The sequence below is a fragment of the Crassostrea angulata genome, chromosome 1 (assembly GCF_025612915.1).
Source record: "Crassostrea angulata isolate pt1a10 chromosome 1, ASM2561291v2, whole genome shotgun sequence".
NCBI classification, from domain to species: Eukaryota; Metazoa; Mollusca; class Bivalvia; order Ostreida; family Ostreidae; genus Magallana; species Magallana angulata.
The window spans coordinates 22,430,232-22,456,488 of record NC_069111.1 but is presented as its reverse complement, the minus strand read 5'-3'; the positions used below and the strand labels follow the sequence as shown (position 1 = coordinate 22,456,488).

Below are 26,257 nucleotides of genomic sequence, written 5' to 3'. Positions count from 1 at the left end.
TATCATACGATATTGTATGATATGATATTGGTTTATATGATATATTATCTTATCACATGAAATTGTATTATATGATATTGTAATATATATTATTGTGTCATATGATACAATATGTATAATATAATAATGTATTTTATAATATTTTGCTTTATCACATAATATTGTATCATTTGATAAGATACAATGTTGGAATCAAATTATATTGTATTATATGATATAATATCATATAATGTATCAAATATGTTTCAGTGTCATTCAATACAATATCATACTATATTATACAATATAATATGTTTCAATGTTATGATGTATTATGTAATATGATATTGTAATATAAAACTATATTGTATTATATTTTATGATATTGTATTATGTAATCAAATACAATAAGGTATAACACAATACAATGTCATATCATACATTATAATATCATATCTCATTATTGTTTATTACCGTATTTTATTGTTTTATATGATATATATTATAAATATGACATGATACAATATTTAATTTTATATCATTGTATTGATTAACATATGAACATATGATTATCATAAAAAAAATTTATGAGATGATATACGATATTTTTGTCAAAACAGAATCCATGAATATCCAAGATCATAAAGTATGATTTTCATATAAAATGATAAAGGTGGTCTTATGAAGGTGATGTCTCATAATGGTGATGCTCCGTCTCGGTGAGCTTGGTAATCTATGATTACCTATGTTTTACTATGGGAGGCACTGTAGCTCCCAGGTCGTCCATCCGAATTTTTTCAGACCGGGAGCTACAGACCTGCAGCTATCACATTGACAGCTTTTCGCTTGTTACATATGTAGAATGGTAATTATGGTAATGTTTTGGGAGTTTATTAAATTTAACAAGCTCATCAAAGAAAATCATATTTAACAAGCTCATCAAAGAAAATCATAGTCCTATGGGATCAATTTTCTGATATGGAGTTCCATTGTATCATAGGAGAAAGTGGGGAAAATTTGAAACAACTAATTGCTTCTGTGAAGACTCTTGGCTTTTTAGAATGTTTTATCAACAGAAGAGCATTGCTTGGCTACCGGTATTTCCATTTACTGCAAAGGAAGGGGTTATTGTCATTTTGTTGGTTTTTCTTTCAATTCAATTATTTGTCCCATTTGAAATTAGCCTTGCGGGGGTATTAGTTCCATTAGGACAGTTCTAGTTTAATTCAGTCGTCTGTTTCGAATAAAGAAAAGTAAGTTTGCTTGAAAACTTTCTTGAATATGATTTAACCATGAGCTTGAACGATCATTGTTTACCACTGATTTACATCTTTGCACTTTCAGCAGTGGGGGAAGTTGCGTAATAAGTTAAAAACTAGATTATGAACTCTTTGTGATACGTTATCATATACCTTTTTTGATTTGACATAATATCAATACATATATCATGTACAAACAAAAGGAATTCATTAAACTCTGAGAGATTCAAAGCGCAGTTGAACGCCTGATTGCACAATATTGTGTATTGAAAAGCCAACGATTTTGTGTATTACTGTCTGATAACAAAAGAATAATTCTATGAGTTTTGTTTACGTATTATAACCCCAACTACCTTTAGTCTGCCCCAAAAAGGGACATAATTGATATTACATTATGCAGAGTATCAAATCAACATGTACAGGGATTTTACTATGTTATTATAGCAAAGCCGATAACTGGTACAGTAAATCGTAAAACATGGCACATACGGGGCGTGCTAAAAAGCACAAAAACAATATGTTTTGGGTTCTGAATGATGATAGAATCTAACAGATGGATAAACAAGGAAATCACCATTTAAAGTATGTCAAGATTTATCCAAAAATATCAAGAAGCAAGGAAACACGAAAAGAAAACGTTAAATTTAAGCCGATTACTGGTACAGTGCCAGTATATGTCCCTGATTCGAGTTTGTAATATATATTTAATTAATTGCAACAAAAGAAAAGGGGTATGAGAACACTGATACAATATAACGATAACTATGTGAAAAGGTGAAGTTTTTCAAGAAATAAAATAAAAAGACATTGATAAATGATTAAATCGACAGGCGTAAGCAGGGTAAGAACTCTGTCTTCTTTACAGACTGAGCATTTTTAATAATATTTTTCATTAATCAGTGAATATAAAATAACCTTTTTTTTCTTTGATCATGTATTTTGTTAGGAAACATAAAATATCCAAGAATTTTTTAAAATATTATCCATCAGATACACGGCAGGCGTATAGATTTTTCGGCAGGCGTATGCAATCTGCGTAATAGTTATCTACTTTTAGTTTTTCCCGATTTTTACCAATTTTGTTTTGTTAATTATTGAATTTTAAAGTCAACTTTTTTTTATTTCTGTTATCATTTATTAAGCTAAATAAACTAAAATATCAAAGAAAAAATTAAAATCCATCAAGTAAAGGGCAGGCGTCTAGATATCCTCGGCAGGTCTATGATTTCTTGGTGTAAGAGCTATCTGCTTACCCGATTTTTACTAATTTTGTTTTAATTAATGAATATAAAATCAACTTTTTATTTCTATTATTATTGATTTAGTTAGAAGAAATAAAATATTAAAGAAAAAATATTAAAGAAAAAAGATCAAATGATCCATCAAATAAACGGCAGGCGTCTAGGCGTGTGAATTCTGCGTAAGAGTTATTTATCTTTACCAACATTGAACATGTGCTAAATAAATATAAAGTCAAGTGGTAATTATTATGATCGTTAATTAAGTTTTAAAGTTAAATAAAATATCAAAGAAAATATTAAAATTATCCATCAGGTAAACGGCAGGCTGGTGGTTTTCTCTCGCCAGGCGTGTTTTCCCCGGCAGCCGTGTTTTAGTATGACCGATGGGTGCGAACCATCCCGGATTCATATTTTACCAAGACTCCGGGTTTTAGTCTGACTTCCTGGTACCTAGTTTTACACCAATCAAACAGAAATGTAAACAATTCACGATTTGTGATTTGATTAGGATATTTAACAAGGCGTGGACATTAGGCTAGTGGTGTCTTTTTATCCCAAATACTTCCATCAAAATGTCAGAGCCTGAGGAGGTTTGTAATATTAATTTTTTTATAATATGTGTATGATTTGGTTGTTTGCCCACCAAACGGGACTGAAAACACGAGTTGGGGGGGGGGGGGGTCCAACCTGATTATTATTACTAATTAGCAGAGAATTTATATCTTTGCTAATTAGAAGACATGTCAAGATTGTATTTGATTTAAAAAAAAAAACAACAACAGCTAAATAGACACAGCTAAATGCGCTTTTCATCTTCATAGTTGGGGATAACTTTTTCGTACATAATATTTATAATTATTGACAATCGCACATTTTGAATATGCAGCCCTGGGTTAAAATTAACTCTAAAAATGTAGTAGCCAAACGGACTTCTAACCTTTCAATTTTTTTAACAGGGACCAGCCTATATACACATGTATAGTGCAAAATTTTAGGTTTACATATCCTTAACTTCTTTCTCACAGAAAAATAGGGAGAAGTTTGAGAAATTAGGGAAACTTTATTAATTTGATGATTTTAACAATGATGTACATGCACGGAGAGGGTTCTAAACATTATTTTAAAATAACAGTTCTTAAAAATGAATAAGACTAGAAGCAATTATAGTCTGTCCCAAGTTATTGCTTCCATCACTTTTTGATAATTTTTAACAAAAATACACATACATGTGAAAAAAATACAGTTGAAATCAATAAAAAGGAATATATCCAAGATATCTTTATTGAACAATTATTATTTTTCACTCATAAAAGTTCACAGGAATGAAAACAAATTTCTTACTGAGATTTATAATAGGAAATATAAAATCTTTTTTCCATTTGGAAGTACTCAGAACAGCTCACACATTTTTCAACGTAATCATCCGGGCTTATAATTATTAATGGCTGACACAATGCAAAATCCCCAGTAATACAGTTATATTTCTTGTCCATTAAAGCTTTTCTTTAAAAAAAACCCACTTATTCAAACCTTTGCCAATGGGTGAATTTTCTACATTTCTCATGAACAAATCTTGTAAAAACTGATTTATGTGTTTCATTCTTTAAGAACAGAAATCATTATATAGCCAGTTGATACTATAAAATTAACAGTAATCCAGACTTAAGAAAGAACACACACCGGGCTGTCACAGCACTTTTTGGTACAGGGACCACATCCCTAGTGCTCCCAAGTGGGAAAATTATCAACATTTTTTGTCAAATTGGGAAAAGTTAAATCATAACGTAATCTTTTGTTAACTTCTAAGAATTTACAGTTCAAATTTTACTTGAAATTTTTTTTTTTATATACACAATGTAAAATTTGTCATATTGGGGATTTGTTGATGAGTAAATTGGGAATTTTGGGGTTTTTTCCCAATTCGGAAGTGTCCACTTATCGGACCAATATCAAAGAGAATGAGTTAAGTATATCTCTTACATATTTCAACCATGGGTGCATAAACAATTCATCAGAAAAACGTTTATAAATAATTCACTATGGTGTAATAATAATATTAATTGAAGCATTTTTAATTAATTAATGCCTATAAAAGCATAATCATTGTAGGTAAAATTATAATTTTGTATGGAAAGCACAATCGATACTTAATACAGTAAACAATTTTACTACCCAGTAAAGACTGCATGTTTACTGCAATTAACAATTTATTTTGGGAAGGGAAGTCATGCACACTGGAATAAGACTTAGCCTTAATTTTTATTCTACATTTATCACCGTTATAATAGATTCTACAAATTCGGTAATCAATGATCATTTTAATCAAATAAACATGAAATATAACACATAATAAGTTATAGAAACTTTGGTAGATATTCTGTTTACTGGTTAGAGAGTATATAGGCGGGAATCAAGTGTAAGTTTGCGTAGTTCCAAGGCCATGATGGAGGAGGGATATGGTTTAAATCAGACTGGCATGCATGTTGTGTAAAACGGTTTGGTATGAATTAAGAACTGAGTGCGTATTGAAATATGTAATTTTAATGTAAATTTACAGAATTTAGAATGCTACAGTTACATGCAATAATCAAGTAGTTACATGTGCCTGACTATAGTATACCAGTATGTATGTAGGTGTGTGTACCGCTGGTACTACCAGCTAGTGTTTCCATTTGATGAAGTCCTGTTAAAAAGATAAACATATGAAAAATTTAGTATCTGATTTACATTTTACCCTGCAGGCTTGACTGATATTAGATAGGTAAGGTATTTTACATAGTGTACATATTTTATCTTGTATTTATGAAATATTTACTAGGTATTTAGAGAAGAGTGCATGCATTTTTAAGCTTCCTATATTTTGGTACATTTCTATGTATAATTGTATATTTTTGTAATCAATGTAGATATATGGACTCATTGGGCTGTTCAAAAAGTTTGTGGACGATCGCTTTTTTGTCATTTTAAATGGCTTTGTATATACGTATATACATATCGTTATACCGAAACACTTAAAAATTGAACTATTAACATTTGACTGTATTATATGGTAACAGAGGTAAGCACGGTCCAGTGTAAAAGTTGTCCAGATTTCGTAAATGAGGTTTGAGATATGAATGTATACACAGTTTTTATGACACAGGTCAAAACATCATTTAAAATCTTCAGTTGTGAAGAAGTAAGTATTATGTATGTCATTTTCATGTGTCATTTGAAGTCCTTTTTAAATGAGCAGAGCTATGCGCAAGAACATATGTCTTTAAAAACGCCAGAAAAAGCGATGTCGGCTGACCTCATGGGACAGAAAGCCATCATGAAAGAAATGTAACGAATGAATGAGCTAGGAAACAGAAAAACATTGAACTGTTTCTAGGTAACTTATCTACAAGTGACACAAGTAATGTTTGTTTGTTCCCTCTGGCCAGACAGTGAATGCAACATATCTCACTCTAGGAAAAACCAATTTTTAGGACTACGACATTATAGAAAACGTTGTTATTATAAACTCAACATTACATTAGGCCGTGCGGACTGTATAGGCAATGTACATATTATACCAGTATGATTATAGCTCCAATGTAAGATTAGTGCACATTGCTCTGATTTTTATACATACACTAATTATATTATACTCTTTATTCAAAATTTATATTACCGGTACTTTCCTGAAAATGGTGCTGTTATTTTGAATGAAAGTACATGTGTCCACAAACTTTTTGGACAACCCTCGTATGACCATAGTACCGCATTATTTTTGTATATGATATTTTATATTTTGCATGTGTTATGAAGTAGTGTATGAATGACTTCTGCTATCAGTTACTTTTGTACAATTTATTGCATTGCTTTGTAATGTACGTGAGCTGTTGTTCTTTGTTTACCTGTATATTATAACTGTACATTCCTTATAGGAGTACAGGCATTTGCTAAATTCAAGTGAATGCAATATCATCATATTTCATATTTAAAAATTTGTTGCATTTTTATCGTATAAAACTAAATAATTATAAGGTATTGCATGAGTTCATTCCTTAAATATTAAACTTTCAGTAATTCTATTTACCATTGGGAAAGCAGATGATTTAACTGTAAACAATGAAAATTTATTCAACCTGATGTCAAAAGTAAAATATTTCAAGTTATTGGCTAATAACATCCCATGCCCTGCCCCATAGTACACCATGTGTTTGAGGATGTTTTTATGTAGAAAAATATTGACAAAGCATGTAATTCAACTAATCTATAGTAAAAAAAATTACTTCTAATTGAAACATATTTCTTGTGTTAAGTGTATAGAGTAATTGTATATAAAGATGGTATGGTGATCTGTAGAATGCCTAGGATTTGCATTGAAAAAAATTTGGCTTTGTAAAAACGGTATAGTATAATGCATGCATTTGCTCTTACTTTCTTTTCGCTATTTAAAAGAAGAAGTTCTTATAAATTAATATTCACAAAACTTTTGGTAAAACACCATATGTTGTTATGTAAATAAATTTTTCAATTTTTACAAATACCCCCACATTTTTTAATACTTATACCAGTAAATTGACTGGTTAAAAAAAGGACACTTTTTGTATCTTTAAAAGTGCTTATTAGAAAGAATATTGAATTAGTTTCAACACAGTTGCTGAAAGGTATGAATTAATTGTCACTTAATTAGTCCAACCAAGAAAGCTTAAACAAGCTCAAGCATGCTGAAAAATCAAAAAATTAATGTACAAAATATAATACATTTGTTTCAATTCAGCAGCAGAAAGATATTCCACCAGCCAAATCCAAGAGGATTAAAGTGCTGACCATGGAGGAAGACGGTACTGATAAGGGGAGTGTCAACAGCGAAGATCATCTCCTGCAGAAGGCCAATGTCAGCAAAGATCATCTCCTGCAGGAGGCTGGTACTGAGAACAGAGAGGGTAAGATTGAAGATGTATGGAATTTGTTTACAATCGGATAACATGATTGCATTAATTACAGAATATCTTTTTAGGTCACCTGAGTCGCTCACTTATGAAGGTGACATTGCTATTGGTCTTCATCCGTCGTGTGTCTTCCGTTAACAATTTTATGCTAGCTGTTAACTTCTTCTTTGAAAACTACAAGACCGGTTGTTATTATATTTGGTTTGAAGCATCTCTAAGAGTATTCTAAATTAATTATGAAATTCATTTCTTTACCAACCCCCGAGCTGCATCGGAGGGGGTCTGATATGCAAAAAAAGCAGAATTTTCAAAAATCTCCTTCTCTTCTCCCACCCCTGTGGGAAAAAAGATAATTGTATGGTTAGGATGTCCACAAAGCCCTCTTCCAAAACTCATGGCCTCTGGGTCAGGAGTTCAGGCCCTAGGGTGGGGCCAATATAGCCATATTTTCAAAATGTATTATATCTTAGAAAATCTTCTTCTCTATTCTGTTACCATGTATAAATATACTTGAGAAAAACTAAATGCATGATTATGATGTCCATAAAGCGTTCTACCAAAATTGTGAAATTCATGGCTCTTGGGCCAGGGTGGGGCCAATATGGTCATATAGTGAAAATGTATTGTAGAAAAGGATTTTCATGATTTTTCATGATGTATATACCGGTACATGTATTAAAACAAAGAATAAGTCCAATGCTTTTATAACTTTTATCTTTAGAATAGCATGAATTTTAAAGTAAATTCAATTGTGTGAATACAACAATGAATTGCAGATCAAAAAACTTCATTTACTGCATGTTGTGCCCTACTTGTGGTTACAACTATATAGGGCATACTGATACCAAACTTGCAAATAGCAGCAGATTAGAGACTCGTCGATGAGGAACACACCATTCACTGGACATATGCAGAAAGGGGAACTTTTATATTTTCCCTTTTTATACATTTGCAGAAAACAATGAACAATTGCGGAAAGCTGAGGAAAATTATTTTATAAAACTGTTTAAACCAAAACTGAATTGTTCATATAATTATGTATTTTTAACAACTCTTAAATTGTACATAATGTACCAGGATATATATATATGCACAAGAGAGAGTCTGGAATTTTATGATTATAATTGTGTTGACTCTCGTTACACACTGAATGTTTTGACGTTGCTATGTTTTGACGTCATAATCACATCTACAACACTATGATTGTATCTTTGCAAATATGTTTCTTTATATGAACCAATAGAAAAGCGAAAACGTTTAATTCTGTGTGAACTTTTTCAGACGTCACAATAAACATAGCATGCGCTTTTCGCTTGTCGGTTGGATTATTGTAAACATAAAATCTCGGTAGTTTTAACAATTCTGAACGATTTGTTTTTTTCAAACATATCAAATATAAGTAATTAACAGCAATGTTAAAAGGTTCACTGGAATATGAACTTGGTTGGTACGTGATCATATCTTCTGAGAAGTCCTTTGGGGTTCACAGGATTTGATCCTGTGACCAACCAAGTTCATATCCTTGTGAACTTTTTATCCTTTTTAAATTGCTGTTTATTTCTTAAATAACATTGCCTTCCTAACGTCACAAGATTGACATCATAATATTCTTGTTTACTTTGTTTAAATCAGCTAAAGAGCCTTATAGGGTGAAAACACTATAGATAAAAGTTGTGTGAGCATAGGACTTATTGGGGCTTTTCGACTTTTGGTCGAAAAGACCTATTGTTTTCGTTCTGTTTTATTATTATTATTATTCTCGACAAAGTTTCTTTGGTGATTTTTTGAAAACAGTAGAATAAAATCTAAATATAATGTTTAATTATTGTAGCAATCTCTTAATTCTCCCGAATGTCCCCTTTTGAACTTCCAGTATATATACTTTCGGTTTACACATGCAAAATACAAAAAATTAAAAGGACCCTTGTATTTATTTTATTTTTTTCATTATAAACTAAGAAATTTTGGAATTAGATACTTTGTGTTATGATATACAAAATTGTTAGCAACAACTTTTTCCTTTCTCTTTCTGTTTTCGAGATATTAGGCTTCAATCTTTGAAAAAGGGGGGGGGGGGGGGGGATGAAAAAAATAAAATAAACGACAAATTTTTAAAATGAGGCATGGGAAATGTTGAAATTGTCCTAATCCTCATATATTTTAAGGTTTGTTTAAAACTATTGAGAAGTTCCGGTTTTATAAGTTGATAAAAATTGTCTATGGGAGTTTTAATGTTAATCTACATTCACGCGTGTCATGTTTTCTCAAGCAGTTTTTCAGCAAATATCTTTAAATTCCTATTATGGGACCCAATGCGCAGTATATAGAGATAGATATAAATACTCTTAGCATACCAGGTATTGGGTCTGAGAAATAAGTGTTTACTTTTATAGAATTGTTTGAAAATATTCTTTACAAAATTTAAAGTATATCTACTGATAGAGTTCTGTAGTTATCTTCTTTTGACTTTGCATTACTTATAAGTTCTTATTTAGGAAGTGCTTATACTAAAGCGTTGAAGAATTTGTAAACCAAAATAGACATGATTTTTCCTGGCATTTAATTAGTGGATGTCGAAAAGCCCTTCCTTTTTGTTGAAGACAAAAAAAGTTCTAGTTCTTTGTGTTTTTATCCCCAGTACCAAGAAAAAGGATTTATTATATATATACATGTATCTATACTACTATATTGAAATAATAGACTCAAATTTTTGGTCTTTAATACTAAGAAATCGGAAGAATATTGTCTTTTGTTTTACATATTTTAAACATTATTGGTACCTGAAGATTACCAATTTGTTTTTATTTTTTCTCAATTAATCTTCACTTATTAATAATCATCGAAAATTTCTCAAAAAATCCTGGAAATCACCTGGATTTTTTGGATTTTACAATCTTGCGCTTGCGCAATACATTCACGCCAACGGGATCTTTAGTTTATGTTTTCACAATATCACATCAGCATGAATAAACTCAGAAATGATACTACAAATACGGGTAAATTTTCATTGGACTTTTTCTATATATTCTGTTCATAAATATTAATGATTTCTTATGAGAGAAAGTATAAAATAACAAATATACATTTCAACTATGTACTATGTCTTCGTGATGACCAAAAATATTTGATTACACGCAAAAATGTTACATTATATCTGTTTGGAGAGTGAAATTAGAATATGTTTTATTGTAAAAAAGAATAATGTCCTAGGCTACGGACCCAGTTTTACAAAGAAAATATGTGTACGTTGGTGAAAAGGTGTTGAATTCTTTCATTCTATGGAATAAAATTTTTAGTTGAAGGTATTTGCAGTCTCAAAATGGTTTGTTGGGATGAATTTGACTGTTATTTTCAAGGCAACTTCATTCACTTTCTCTAAAATCGTTCCGGAGCGCTTCCGCAGTTTTCTGCTACATTACGGGTATAAGGGAGGCATTCTAACTGTGGTGAGGGCCTTTCCCGGGCCCATAACACAGTTAGATTATTCAAACTAAGGAACGTGTAGTGAAACTAATAGCATTATTGTTGGCTTATAGCTTTGTTATGTAAATGTTAATAATAAGGTGTGCCGATGTACCTATTGCATAAATGTCTGATATGCAATGTCAACCCGTGCACTCATGGGTCAAAGTCTAGTTTATATATGAAAAAAATCACAACACCGAAATAAACTCAAGCAAACATATATTTATAGAATTTATATTATATTATATATTCATAGAATGTATATTATACTATATATATATATATATATATATATATATTTTTTAAAATTTTTTTAGAGACCAAAGAAACAGAAGAAAATAACAGGGAGGTCATGGAGGACAGCAGTGTCAAACTCGACAAAGAAATTAACAATGAACAAAATTTGGATGACAAAAACAGTGGTAGCAGCAATAACAATGAAAGGAAACCAGAGAATTTAGATGAGGATATCACAGTCATAGATAAAGAGGAAAGTGCTCCAATGGAGGATCCTTTGAATGCGAATCAGAGCAACACAAATCAAAATGCCAAAGCTCAAAATGGTAAACTGCTAGAAATGAAAAACAAGGTGTTGTCTGCGTTTGCTTTGAAAAATGACAAATCGAAACAAGGTGAGGTTGGAGACCATTGCACAGACAAAGACCTTGAAGTTCGATTTAACCTAGATAAGAAAGAACACAATAAAAATAACTCCAAAGAACTCCAAAAGAGAATTAGAGATGTAGAGGAAGGGATATTTTCCGTTACAAAGGAGGACTTGGAGAGGAAGAAGAAGAAGAAAGAAGAAGAGGATGAGGTGGATTCCATGTCCGTCTGGTCCTACTTCATGCCCAAAAAGAATTTTCAGTACCATTTTCAACATCCCTACTTTAGGCTCTTCATAGCCTACTTTGTGACTTTCTGTAATTTTCTGATCTATGCTGAGGACCCTGTTGCACACTCTATGAAGGAATGCACCATTCCATTGGTTGGGAACGACTTTGCATTCGTAGCAACAAGGTATGCCCCAAATGCATGGAGTGTCCTGAAAGTATTCCTTTGGCTCTCCGCCATTTTGCTTGGAATTGTGCTTGGAAAAATCGTGGTGCATGGATTATTTTTCAGTAAGTATAATATTTTTTTGTATCACCAGCTCCTTTCTTAAAAATGATGATTATATACCCTTTGTCACTCATACCTATAAGTCTTCTGATGAAGTTTAATAAAATATTTGACATATTAAACTATATTTGTGATTGAAAAAAAAAAAAGTAAGAAATTTCAGCAGTTTTTATCTTAAGTTAGATAATTTTAATTCTTCAACATATATTCAGAAAGCGCTCATCTATTCAAACAATTTTCAAGAACAAACCTCCCATATGTTAATGTTCATACTGCAATGTAATCATGAGCCTTGTGACTTGCAGTTTTTAAAGATCAAACGATTTAAAAATGATAACTATTTTGCATGAATATGGGTATAGAGAGGATCGAGTGTTGAATTGTGTGCAAAATGTATTAGTAGGTTTGGCCCTGCTGCTCTTGAAATTAAAATACCTGTGTTATAAAGGTTTCATGGAATGTTTAAATTTTAAATTAATATTGTGATTTTGTAGAATATGACTGTGTTGTACCTTGCTACATCATCACAGTGGTGCATACTGTGAAATCATTAGATTTCGTGGTGGCTCATTTTTCGTGGAATTCGTGGGTACCTCTCATCCACGAAATAACATCCTTCACGAATTGATGAATTAGGGTAATAAAGTCATATTCCCTTTTGTAGATATATATGAATACACGAAATTACGTCCCCACGAACCTGTAAAATTTAAGTCATCCACGAAAATTGGCCCCCACGAAATTTAATGATTCCACAGTATATGTTTACATGCATAATATCTGTGAATTTTGAAGCCAAATTAATTCTGTGTATGAGTATAAACTTATACCTCTGATCATTTGTCTTGAGTTCCCTCTCTGTACTACTTTATAGATGTAGTACAATACTTGTACTTGTGAAGAAATATACCAGTATGAATTTGTGTCAGATATTTAATGCATGATTTTTATGATGATTATATGGAGGCTTGATTACATTGAAGCTTATTGTTCAATGTAGAAGTAATTTAAAAGGAAAATTGATATGCCTGTTTCATTGATAGCTGTCTTCTGTGTTGTAAGGTAACTTTTCGGTATTGTCTCATTAGAAGAGCATAGCTAGACAATTTTCAGTTTTGTCTTGTTCAAAACTTCAGTTTTAAGTTTCACTACAATTAACCACATTTTTATTTAATGTATATAATAACTATAAAGCATGTGCATGGAACTTCATTTGATTATACATGTATAAATAACAAGACATGATCTCATTGCGAGCAACGAGGAGGTCTTTCATCTAATTTTAAGCTCACCGAGACGAAGTTGGGGGAGCTTATGCTATACACCCTGGCGTTGGCGTTGGTGTCGGCGTCCAGACCTGGTTAAAGTTTTTGTTGCAGGTCCTGTATCTAAGTTATTACTTGTCTTTTCTTCACCAAACTTGCATGGATGATGCATCTGGACCTACTTATGGACTTGAAAGACTTGGATGCTGAATCTGAGCCATAGGTTTTGGATGCTGGAGGAGGTTAAGGTTTTAAGAGCCGGTCAAAGTTTTTAGGTCACCTGAGTCACTCAGGTGACCTATTGCAATTGGTCTTCGTCCGTCGTCGTGCGTTGTGCGTCGTGCGTTAACAATTTTACATTTTTAACTTCTTGGAAACTACCAGGCCAATCGTTACCATTTTTGGTGTGAAGCATCTCTATGGTAAGAAGAATCTAAATTGTGAAATTTATGGCTCTACCACCCCTGGGGTGCCACAGGCGGGGGCCAAATATGAAAAAAAAGCCAAATTTTCAAAAATCTTCTTCTCTACTTCCACACATGTGAGGAAAAAACTGAATGCATGGTAATGATGTCCATGAGGCCCTCTACCAAAATTGTGAAATTTATGGCCCCTGGGTCAGGGGTTCTGGCTCTAGGGTGGGGCCAATATGGCCATATAGTAAAAATGTATTAAAATCTTAGAAAATCTTCTTCTCTACTCCCATATATATTTGTTAAAAACTAAATGCATGGTTATGATGTCCATGAAGCCCTCTACCTTAATTGTGAAATTCATGACCCCTGGGTCAGGGGTTCAGGCTCTAGGGTGGGGCCAATATGGCCAAATAGTAAAAATGTATTAAATCTAAGAAAATCTTCTTCTCTACTCCCACACATGTGGGCAAAAAACTGAATACATGGTTATGATATCCACAATCTCCTTTACCTAAATTGTGAAATTCATGGCCCCTGGGTCAGGGGTTCAGGACATGAAGGGGGGGGGGGGGCGATATGGCAATAAAGTGTAAATGCATATAATGTTTAAAAATCTTCTTCTCTATTCTCACACATCTGTATAAAAAAAAGACAAATAATTATGTTTACCAGGAAGTCCTCTACTGAAATTTTAATTTTCATGTCCCCTGGGGTATGAGTTTTGACTCTAGGGCAGGGCCAAAATGGCTGAATAGATGTTAATGCATATAACGTTAAAAAATTATCTTCTTTACTCCAACACACCTGAAAGGAAAACTAAATTCATTATTTTGTAGACCAGATCTTTTAGTTTTTCACCAAAATTATAGGTTTCACAGTTCTTTTTGAATTAAATGTGGTTGTCATTACAAATTTATAATTTTTCTACTCCAGTATGAAACCTAATTAATTAGATGCATATATGAGACTCCATGACAAGTTTGTGTATTGGATATATGCTACTCAGGTGACCGTTAAGGCCAATTGGCCTCTTGTTGGAGCAGGTGCTCTCTGATGACTGTATATTACATGTAGTTATTACTGGTCCTAACTTCACGAAACTTGCATGGATGGTGCGTCTTATGATACTGATGCACCTGACAGGCTTGAATGCTGAATCTGAGCAGTAGGTTTCGGATGCCTGATGAGGTTTAGTTTTTTTAACAGCTCACATGTTTTATACTTGATCATATAACTTTTTACAATAGAATATATGTTTTATAGGTTATTTTACTATCATATTGAAAAATTTATGAAACAAATAATATAGTTATTGTACTATATAAAGAATAAGCTGTACAATGGACATTTTGCTTCTATAATTAATGACAAATTTTTATATAGTAAAAAAAGACTTTAGAATTTTCTTGAACCTAATAGAAGGGGCCAGTTCCCTTTTCATGATATCAATTGAAACGTCTCAAAGTTATAAATAACTTTTACTTTAGATGTTTTAACAAAAAATTTTTTTTTACTGGTTTAAAGATATTTCAGAAGCATGAAAGGATTCTTTAGTGCAAATCGGTTGAAAAGTTTTTGAGAAATAAAGCTTTAAATAAAGCAGAAAAAATATTAAGGATTATAGAAAGAAACAGTGGAAAAACAAGAGGATATTCCGTCATGAACAGAAGACCCTAATAATAGGTCAAAAGAAACCGAACGAAAACAATAAAGTTAGAAATGGAAGACCTTAATAATAAATATTATATAAATATAAGGTATGGGCATTACACATCTATAGCAGATTACATGTACAGTATGGTTTTAATTCTATAAGTTCATTTGTTTATTAACTTCTTTAACTTTGGTCACCAGACTTTTAAAGTATATGCTATATACATGTACTTGTATATTAATTTTGATTTTTGAAAAAGCAAAATAAGATATTTGTTCAAGCTTGAAGGTCAAAATTGTTTAATGCATCTGTCTGTTGCATGACATTTAATTTAAGGGCATCACATAATTCACAAAGTCACCTTATTATAAGTTTTGAATTTACAAGTTAAGCAACTGAGCTTGAACCTATGGTAATTGATATAAACAAATTTAATTTATTAAAAAAAAGAATGCAGTATGACTCACAAATTCACGATGTTTATGATTTAAAAAATGAGCACTGGTAATTGTACTTTAACAAATTATGAAAGTCTTAAAAGCTGATACATACATGTATCAAATCTTCAATCTATATTTAGTGAATAAAATCCATATATTCTAATGGTTTGATATTTTACTGAATAAAAATAAATTTTTTGAATGAAAGTTATGTTTATATATTAAAAACATAACCATCGCCTGTAAAAATTTGAAAACAATAATAATCTTGTGTGAATGTTTCGAAGTAGATGTTGTTCATGTAATCATGAATACCTGACATTTGTAGACCGTTTGTGTAAACTGAGGATGTTTGAGGACGACATGGGGTCCTTTATGGTGATGTTCCTGGCATCGTTAATTGTCCTGTTTGTCTTTTCCTGGATCTACAACGCTTTTTTGCTGATTGGTGGCAGTGACACAGAAGACTACCGAATCTCGGACCTCATGGGCATCTCCAACTCCCTGTTCATGAAAATGGCCGCCACCGGCACATGGTGTGGGGATTTCTTCACAGCCTGGATGGTAATAATTGAGACTTAAAAATTGATTGTCTTAAACAGAGCGGAGTCAATACAGAGCTTTTTGTATCACATATTTATTTTCATGTTATTTGATATAAAATAAGCATAAAATATCTTTTTTAGCTCACCTGAGCTATCTCATTTTTTCTGTCTTCCTTCTGTCTTTTAACTTTTCACATTTTCAACATCTTCTCCAGAAGCACTTGGCCAATTTTAATCGAATTTGGCCCAAAGCACCTTTAGGCTAAGGGGTGCAAAGTTGTGAAACTTAAGGATCATTAAAAATTAAAAATCATTTTAAAAAAAATAAAGATCTATTTGGCTAAGAAAACTGAAACTTATATTGAAGCATCCTCAGCTAGTATAGATTCAAAATTATGAAAATCATAACCCCAATGGTAGGTTGGGGCCACATTTGAGGGGGGGGTCAGGTCAAGCTTTACATAGGAATATATTGAATAAATCTTTGAAAATCTTCTTCCCAGAAACTAATCAGCCAGGAAAGCTGAAAATTCTCTGGTAGTGTATATTCAAAGTTGTGAAAATCATGTCCCCCGGGGTAGGGTGGGGCCACATTGGGGATCAGATTTTTACATATGAATATATAGAGTAAATGTTTAAAAATTGTATTCTCAGAAATTAATTAGCCAGAAAAGCTGAAACTTAATTCAAGTTTGTATAAACATGATCTCCATGGGAAAGAATGGGACCACCATTGGGGGTTGAATTTTTACATAGAAATATATAGAGTAAATCTTAAAAAATCTTCTCAGAAACCAGTCAGTCAGAAAAGCTGAAACTTGTGTGAAAGCACTTTCAGGTAGGATAGACTCAACTTTGTTCAAATCAAGATCCCTGGCGTAAGGTTGGGCCACAATGGGTTGAATTTTAAATAGAGATATATCTAGAAAAGTCTTTAAAATCTTCTTCTCAAAAACCAATTGACCAGAAAAGCTGAAACTTTTGTGCAAGCATCCTTAGTTAGGGTAAATTCAAGTTTATTTAAATCATGATCCCTGGGGCTAGGGTGGTGATGCAATGGGAGTTGAATTTTTACATCGGAATTATTAAGGAAAAATATTAAAAAAAAAAGAAACATTTGCCGAGAAAAGCTACAACTTTTATAAGTGAAAGCAACCTTAGGTAGTGTAGATTCAAATTTGTTAAAAACAAAATCTTGAGAAGGTAGGTGGGGCCATATTGGGGATCCAATTTTACAAAGGAACCATTTAATTCATAAAAGCTGAATCTTTGATAATATATGGTTTTACTTAAATATGAGTATTTTGACATATTGCTAATTCTTTAAAATTGTTTAATTTATGACCCCTAGACAATTCTTGGGCCTCACAAGGGGTTCAGAATTTGATGTAGGTTTATATCCCATATATAAAGAATTGTTTAAGGATCTTTTGAGAACTGCAATGCTGAACAAATGATAATGATATGACTAAAAATTACCGGAAATCGGACTTGATTATAAACATAAGAATATCCAAGGTTAGAATGTACTTTTATTTATACAGGATCTACATCTCTTATACTACATTGTCCAGACATCTCGTGTCATAACTCCATTAGGCTGATTTTATCATGCTTATTGTTGCTCAGATGAGCGATGTGGCATATGGGCTTCTTGTTCATATGTTCATTCGACAAACTCTCCACTCAAATTTTATTTTTATTTCTTGTATGTTTCAAAAGAAGTCATAAGTAAAAGATGAAAATTGCATATTTTTTGAAAATACAATATGCAATAAAAGAAAAGTCACATACAAAGTATATGTACTATAAATGAAAACCATTTTATATCGTATAAAACTAATAAATATTGAATTCATTGCTTATAATTCAAATTTTTTACTCTTCATTGTTGATAAAAACATTTCACTTTTAAAATGACGTCAAATTGTACAAAATTCAAACGTAACGTCAGGCGTATTGATACATTTTTGACGATAGTCTTACTATGATGTAGGCAACATTCTTAATATACGATATAAATTAATTTTTTAGCCAATAAGAAAGCATGTTACAACCAGAATTAAATCATATATACATAGTACATGTACTATAAATGAAAACTGGTTAAATTTCTGCTGCGTAGATTTATCACATTAGTTCCTCCACTGCAGGTGACAGACATGATGCTACAAGAGAAGCTGTACCCTAAGTGGGTGGTGAGGGTCAGGCAATGGTGGAACACGGGCTATCGCCGCATCATTCTGTTCTGGACGGTCACCACAGTTGCCACGCTGATTGTGGTGTTGGTGATTGCCACAGATTACATTCAGTGGGACAAGCTAAACAGGGACTTTCTTCACAGCAATGAGGCCTCCAGAGCAATCTTGGCTTCACTTATTCTTGTAATGGATATCCTCATTGTTTTACAAGTAAGTGTAGTACCGGTACGCCTCAAATCAAGAAGACATATGTGATGTTATCAATTAAGAGCTTTCATTTCACGGAAGACCTTTTGACTGATTGTTCCAATTAAATTAAAGGAGGTTGGCACCTGAAATAATAGTAATGCCAATTTTTTCCAAAAACCACTTTGATATAAAGATGGGGACCTAAAATGTTCATTTGTTTTAATTATTTGTGACCCATGTCACATACAATATTTTTTTAAATATAGGGCCCCAAATAGAAATGATAATTTTCCTGATATATTTGCTAAAATTTGGCATGAAATTGATAATTTGAAGCAATCATACAAATATTTATAGTTTGAACTATTATTTAATTATGATTTAAATAAGTATGAAGTTGAACACTTATAGGGACTATAAAAGTAATATCTAAGTCAAAGTTTAAAAAATCTTGCTTTACTGGTTGCTTCAAATGCCAGTACATAATGAACATAATAACAGATGTTAACAGTGTCACCAAATGTTGGAGTAATCAAATTATAACGCAAATAAAAATTATATATTAGTAATGTCATTTTTCCAAAACCTTGCATACAAATAGACACTGCATACATTTAATGTCTCAATAGACATGTAAATGTAAAAAAGTAGGGGTCAACGTCCCAAAAAATTGAGATATATAGCATGAAATAAGCTAATTTTAGGCCAAAATTGGAGTTAATTTTTTCAAAACTTTCATTTTGTGACCCAAAATGGCTACCCAAAACCTGAGGAGCGAACCTCTTTAATTGTCCCATACTGGGCTCTAAATGGGCTCAAACTTCATAAACTTGGTTTGAAATGATATTCATACATCCTTATAGACACTGATAAATGAAAAAAAAATATACAGTCACATGCTACACATGTTACAACTGATGATAATATAAAAATTGTTCAACATGCTGATGATTGCACAGGATTGATAAAAGATACTGAATCACTAACGAAGATACTAAAAAACAGCTTCAGAATTCACATGAGTTAATTGCCAGACCTTGACTAGATATAGATAAAACAGAACGTCAACTTCCTGTTAAATGACAACTTCGTTTATTTTCAGCCAAAATTTTAAATTTTCGTCAAAGATTTCTCAGAAACTATTTATTGCAGATGCTTTAAATTTTATCACACCATTTGTTTAGGCATGCCATATTGTAGGATCAATTTTTGTACCAATCGGATGCCAACTTCCTTTTAAATGTAGGACTTTGCTTATTTGCATATTCAAATTACTAGTGAGCATTGGTTCACAGATATCTTGGTTTTTTTTTTTAACAGAAACTTGTTAACTTGAAGAAATATCAGTTTGTTTTAAGTGCACTAGCTATCTAAAAACTATATTCTTTTTTTACAAGTACAAATACTAGAGTTGTTTCTCAATTTAATGTCAAACAAAATCACAAGACAAGTACTTTATTTGAATCAAAAGAGTAAAATATCATATGGACCTCTCACTGAAGTTTATCAATGTCTTAGATTTTATGGACATACAGTTCATATGAGAGGAAATGAAATCGAGCTATAAATATGAATGAAATTTTTTTTATCAAAAGTAAACAATTCATTAAATGGAAATTGATCAATTATCATCCTATTACCTGATCAAATTATATTTAACTAAATAAAATAGCTTTTAGTAGAGTAGAAATGATGTAATTTTATATTTGCATTTAGACTTTGAATGAATTCAAATTGTATTTATTCATTTATATCCTGCATGCAGTGTTAAGACATTCTGGCTCCATTGTGTCTAGGCAGGGCTGTAATAGAAAGTGTCGATCAGATTTTTCAGATTTACGTCTGTGGTAACGTTGATTTCATGTTCAGTTTTTTTTGTAGAAGTCAGTCACTTGAAAATTTATTAAACCACTGGAAATTGTTGCTTTAACTGCTTTTATGAAAATGATATATTTTTCGTTTATGCAATTCTGTCCAAACAATCAAATAATACCCAGAAGCCAGACTAATGCATTTATATAATACAATTTGTTGATGGATTTTGGAGAGTTTTTGTAGGAGTATTTATGATATTTGAATCTTGAATTAATATATGATATATTACTGTATTTTCAGGACTGGGATTTCCCACATTTTGTCAGTGCAATTGATATCAAACTTCCTGGTATCAATACAGCCCACATCAAATTCGACATCCCAAAGTGTCTTAAAAGAGAGGTGTGGCAGGTCCATATTACCGGTAAATTATCCTTAAAAAAAGTTTGGAAATGTTTCCATTTTTCATGTAGCACATCAAATCTTATCTTCTTATGTACATATAATACCTTTACGTTGGTTGGATAAATCATCTGGTATGCAGTAAATGATATATCTATACACAGATTATAATTTTACCACATTAAAAGATGAGAATGTTAAGCTAGGAAGTGAATTTATTTTTAGATTTCAACAGTTCAGTAAAAAATGAAATAAAATCTCAAAAATTAAGTATAATTTCTTTAAATAAAGATACATTTAAGCAATGAATGCTTATATATTTCTGGAAATCGTCGGTCCTATAACACTCTGTGCAGACGCTATGATAAATTTGTCTGCACCGCTTGGTGTGTTATGGGACCGACAATATCCAAATTATATTTGGAATTATTTTAATCATATTTCATACTTGTGTTTATTTATTTGAAAAATATGTGTTTCGTTGCTGAAAAGCCATTATATATACGCTCTTAGTCAGGGATATGAAACATACATGGAACAGCCATATTAACCTGTTATTTAGTTCGCTACCACGATTAAAAATATTGTGCCAGAAACTTTGTCAAAAAAAAATTGATCGACTAATAGATATGATTTAACGATTATTTTCCATTAGTATATGACAAATTAGTTATGTTAGTTTGAACATTTTATTTAATCCTTCAATAAAAAATCTACTCAAAGTGCGTGATGAAGTTTATATTTGTGCTTATGGTGCATGAATTAGCAAAGTAGTGTATTCAAAGAGAATTGAACATTACAGATTTCCAATGCAAACATAAGGGGAAATATACACTGATTGTAAATATTTGTAAAAGATAACTTAGAAGTTTACAGATTAAGAGTACTTAAAAAATTTGCCAGTGGTTTGTTATAAGCTGTAGTTAATAAAACTATGATGGAAAGAATAATTGTTGAATTGGTTTATTTGCAGACTAGTTTTCTCACAATATTCACCTATTTGATTTTAAAAATATGCATTATATATTGAGTTGGAATTGTGGTAACTTTCATCAAGTGCTATTTCTATACAGTTCAATGAAATATGAAACTGGCATATACAATTTTTCAATTGTGCATCCTAGGAAAATGGTTCAACTATGGAATCCTGTTTCTAGTCATGATTTTGGATCTGAACATGTGGAAAAACCAGATATTTTATTCTCCATTTGATTACGGCCAATATACAGACTCGGACGGTAAAATTCACAGTGTTACAGACGAGTACAGTTTGAAGACTTTCAACGAGTCACAGCTTTCATACAGCTACCGGTCAGTGACGATAAATCCGCTGACCAACGCCACATATCTTGCCGGGGACACAGTGATGAATGCCCGTTACAATGGCTACCACCTAGTCATAAAACTGACGGCATTCATTCCATGTTTTGCGGCATTTATAACATTTGGAGTTCTTCTGTGGAAATTTGGCCGACGTGTACCTCACGAAAAAGATGTGTATGCAGGCCGACTGAAAAAGAGGGCAAGAGACCCAAGTAAGGTGAAGTTTAAAAAGTTTAGAGGACTAGCTGCTATGGTGAGGGCTTTTAGGCTTAAACCTAAAGTTGATGCTAATGAACTGCACTTAGTTTCTTATGGAAAAAGAGATGAAAATAATGCTGAGACTATACGAGATCCCGTTTCTAGTTGACACCAATGATCTTTCTTTTGTGTATTTTTTTATTTTTCTTTTTTTTAAAACTTTTCCTACAACATTTCAGAGTTACTTTTCTTTTACCCTTTTGGATGAATTCTCTTAAGATTGAATCATTATGGTCCCTTTTTAAGGTAATCTGTATATTCTGTTATCATATTCAATAACAACATGTCAATACAATCGTGTTTGTGGTAGCTAGTTTACACCGTTACATCCTTCTTGAATTAAGAGTTGTATCAAAAGCATGCATTTTTGCGATTCTTCTTTCATATCCTGTACCTGCGCAATGTACTTTTTTTAAATTGTTTTTTAAGCATAAATATTTTTTATGTTTAATCATATCATGTCATGTCAAAGAAGTGTTGAATTCCTTATTTATTAGTTTTATATGTATATATGCAGGACATGTTTTAAAGGAGTCATCTTTCTCGATGAATTGTTTGTTGGTTTGTGGTAGGCTTTTTAAGTGAGGTTCTATAGCTGGCACTTACGACAAACAGACTACTGTAAACCAATTACTTTCATTAGTAGCGACTTTATTTTGCTATTCACCTGAGATAAACTGGTTCACAGCGACTAGTTTTCCCAAACAAGCCTTATATCCACATCTTGGTCATTATTATAGCGACATGGCAAGGCCTAATAATGGCGAGAAGTATATTCGACGTTGAGGATTTCACAAACCTCGTACCTCGCATGTGAATAAAAATTGGTTACCAGTATACCAAACATTTATTAATAATGTTCTTGTTATGAGGTTATTTGTTGAAGCATGGTCATCTTTCAATACATGATTGTTTTAATTTAGTCATGACTTGTACCATGCGATTATCGTCTAAAAATTATGGGTTTATTGGTAATAAATGAGAGGGAGCTCTTTCTTACACTACTATCTCCCGCATAAACAACACTTGAAATAACAGCATGAGCTACTGCAGCTAGCACAGGGAGCATGGCGAACTCAGCATGCATGCATTTATCTATACTCTTTAATTAAGATAACAATTCTCTTTAACATTAAAGTTGAAATAATAGCCGTAACTTTAATGAATTGCTGAAATTAGAAGACGATACAATTGAATCAATGTTAAAAAATATGCATTTCAGGGATACTTGATATTTTTATTATTATCTTTATTACATATTCACATGTACTTTTAAGAAGCTCAGAATAACTGAAACCCTTTATTCAGATGTATTACACGTATTATGTATATATTCACATATGTAGCTCTAATTTGAGAGTTTATTCCACTAGGATCATTTTATTTATATCATTTAATTTATATATTTACATCTACCAAGTACGATTTCCTCTATTTCTTACGGAAACTTATACTAGTAGTTAATTCATAGACTAAGCTATATAGAAACAGCAAGACTGAAATCTAAACACCTATTTATCAACTGGTCGAAACCTACAGCGACCTATTTTAAGTAAAATTACGGACTGCATAAAATACTAGTAATCATGATGGTTTCAGACTCAAATTCCCATAGGAGACAAAATTTGGCTTGTTATTTTAGCTAACGTACTGATGTACATTAACAGTTATTTAGTGAATTTAACTTACTTTTTACTATCAATTTCTTTTAAGAAAATTGTAAATATAAACAATAAAATGTTTTATTTGATTATTCATGCAGGTTGTGAAGGTAACGATCATTGCAGAAAGGAGTTACATAATCCATTAATGCTGGTTATGTATTTCTATGAAATGTCAACACCTTCATATCCCGCAAAAATTACCAAAGAAAGCATTTATTGTTTAAATAACTCAGGATCTAGTTTAGGACCAACACAAAAAACCACACACTGAGCTAACACAGAAAATATGATCATTTACACAAAAACTATGCTACATATAAAAACAACTTCTTAGTTTGTATACTGTACATGAATAGTTCATTTTCAGATATGCCATCAGTAAATATATAAAACAATGAAGGGCTACAGAAACTGATTGATATTCACGAACAATTGGTATATGGTCATAATATACATCTTGGAACCACCTTTGTAACAATCAAGCAGCTAATGTGATATTTTACTGAATCTAGAATTCCATTTGTTAACCAAGGAGAAATGTTTTAAAGACATGCATATATATGCAATTTACATGCATATACATACACATGTATTGTGTCTGAAAATAACACTGTAATGTCTTAATTACTACAGGTATAGTGATTGCATGCAAAAATTAATCTCATGAATTCTAGAGAATGAAAAAAAAAATTGACAGCCCTCCCCTCCCCCTGTCTAAACCCAAATGCTAAAGATGTCCAAAACATAAAACACCAAAAAGGATTATATATATATGTCATCATGTATTTTTTATAGTAATTTTTTAACGCATTGATTGTTTACCAATAACTTGAAGTATTTTCCTTTTTATACTTTAGTTTTTTTTTTGTTTTTTCATTACACCCCCACTCTGAACTATTTGTTTAGGCATGGGATATATTTTTGTACCAATCGAACTTCAACTCCCTGTTAAATGACAACTTTGTTTATTTCAAGCAAAGTTCTCAGCAACTGTTTATCGCAGATGCTTTTTGTAACTATTTGTTAAGGCATGCCATATGGTGGGTTATATTTTTGTAATAATCGGACGTCAACTTCCTGTTAATTAAATGACGACTTTGTTTTTTTTTTCAGCCAAACATTTTCGAACAAATTTTCGTCAGAGATTTCTCAGTAACTATAAATTGCAGATGCTTGAAATTTTGACATACTATTTGTTAAGGCATGCCATATGTAGGGAAATATTTTTGTACCAATCGGATGCCAATTTCCAGTTAAATGTAGACTTTGCTTATTTGAATATTGATATCAGAGTGGGGGTGTCACTAGTGAGCATTGGCTCACAGATATCTTGTTTTATGTTGTTGTTGATTTTTATAGTTACACATAATTGCTTTCAGATATTTAATGTTTTTATGCACTTTTTACAGTTACTGAAATGGTTTGATGGTATTATACCATGTTTTATTCAAATCATTGTAGATCAATGCCTAAATGATCAACCTAAATTAAAAATCTTATGAATGATAATATAAACAGACATATAAATTGATCTTCTATTAATCTTCTTGCAGTTAAAATAAATTCGAACCCTAGATCGGTTTTTCTGAAAAACATTGCCAGTCCAATAGATTGTAGACTATATTTACCTGCAGTTCAATAGATCAGTTTCAATAGTTTAGAAAAACTAAATATACATACAATATAAACGAAACTATTTAATTTTATATAAAACAACAAAATTCCTTTGATAAGGTAATTACTCTATAAATCATTGATTGTATCATATGATCTGTTATTTTTAAAAAATCAAAAATATTTTTTAAAACTTTATATACATACCCCTTTTCTGAAATTGCGACTTTTTCTACATGTGAAATTGAAATAATACTGACATGCATTTATTTTGATAAATTTATGAAGTTATAAGGTGGACTTGGTTACAGTGTGGAAGTTTTTAATGAACAAATAGTTTAAATAGTCCATAAATCAAGCGTAGGTGGTGACACTTGTTTAATTGGGCACATTGTTACTGTTACATGTATCCATATCCAGCTGTAAAATATCCAGATGTAAAACTATCCAGCTGTAAAAAATGGTGTTTGTCCATGCATGCAT

At 31.6% G+C, this 26,257-nt stretch overlaps 1 protein-coding gene across 6 annotated transcripts; it reads left to right on the top strand.

The window, feature by feature from the left end:
- The first annotated feature begins 2,783 nt into the window (after positions 1-2,783).
- LOC128165293 (transmembrane protein 117-like) lies at positions 2,784-25,831 on the top strand. Of its 6 annotated transcripts, none has more exons than XM_052829721.1 (8): positions 2,784-3,069; positions 7,230-7,395; positions 11,184-11,990; positions 16,092-16,327; positions 18,462-18,719; positions 20,814-20,937; positions 22,040-22,450; positions 24,528-25,831. In XM_052829721.1, the coding sequence occupies exons 1-8, from the start codon at positions 3,052-3,054 to the stop codon at positions 24,548-24,550; spliced, it is 2,043 nt and encodes a 680-aa protein (XP_052685681.1). In that variant the 5' UTR covers positions 2,784-3,051; the 3' UTR covers positions 24,551-25,831. The 6 variants fall into 6 exon arrangements, with proteins under 6 accessions (XP_052685681.1, XP_052685689.1, XP_052685674.1 ...); XM_052829729.1 differs by having other exon boundaries at positions 22,040-22,455; XM_052829714.1 differs by lacking the exon at positions 24,528-25,831 and adding an exon at positions 5,221-5,240 and having other exon boundaries at positions 2,785-3,069; positions 7,233-7,395; positions 22,040-23,055.
- Positions 25,832-26,257: the final 426 nt, after the last annotated feature.

What these genes read in the sequence shown, in the direction of transcription:
- LOC128165293 (XM_052829691.1), top strand. An exon ending in TGGTACTGAGAACAGAGAGG is followed by an intron (nt 7,396 to 11,183) that starts GTAAGATTGAAG and finishes AAATTTTTTTAG; the next exon opens with AGACCAAAGAAACAGAAGAA. An exon ending in ATATCCTCATTGTTTTACAA is followed by an intron (nt 18,720 to 20,813) that starts GTAAGTGTAGTA and finishes CTGTATTTTCAG; the next exon opens with GACTGGGATTTCCCACATTT.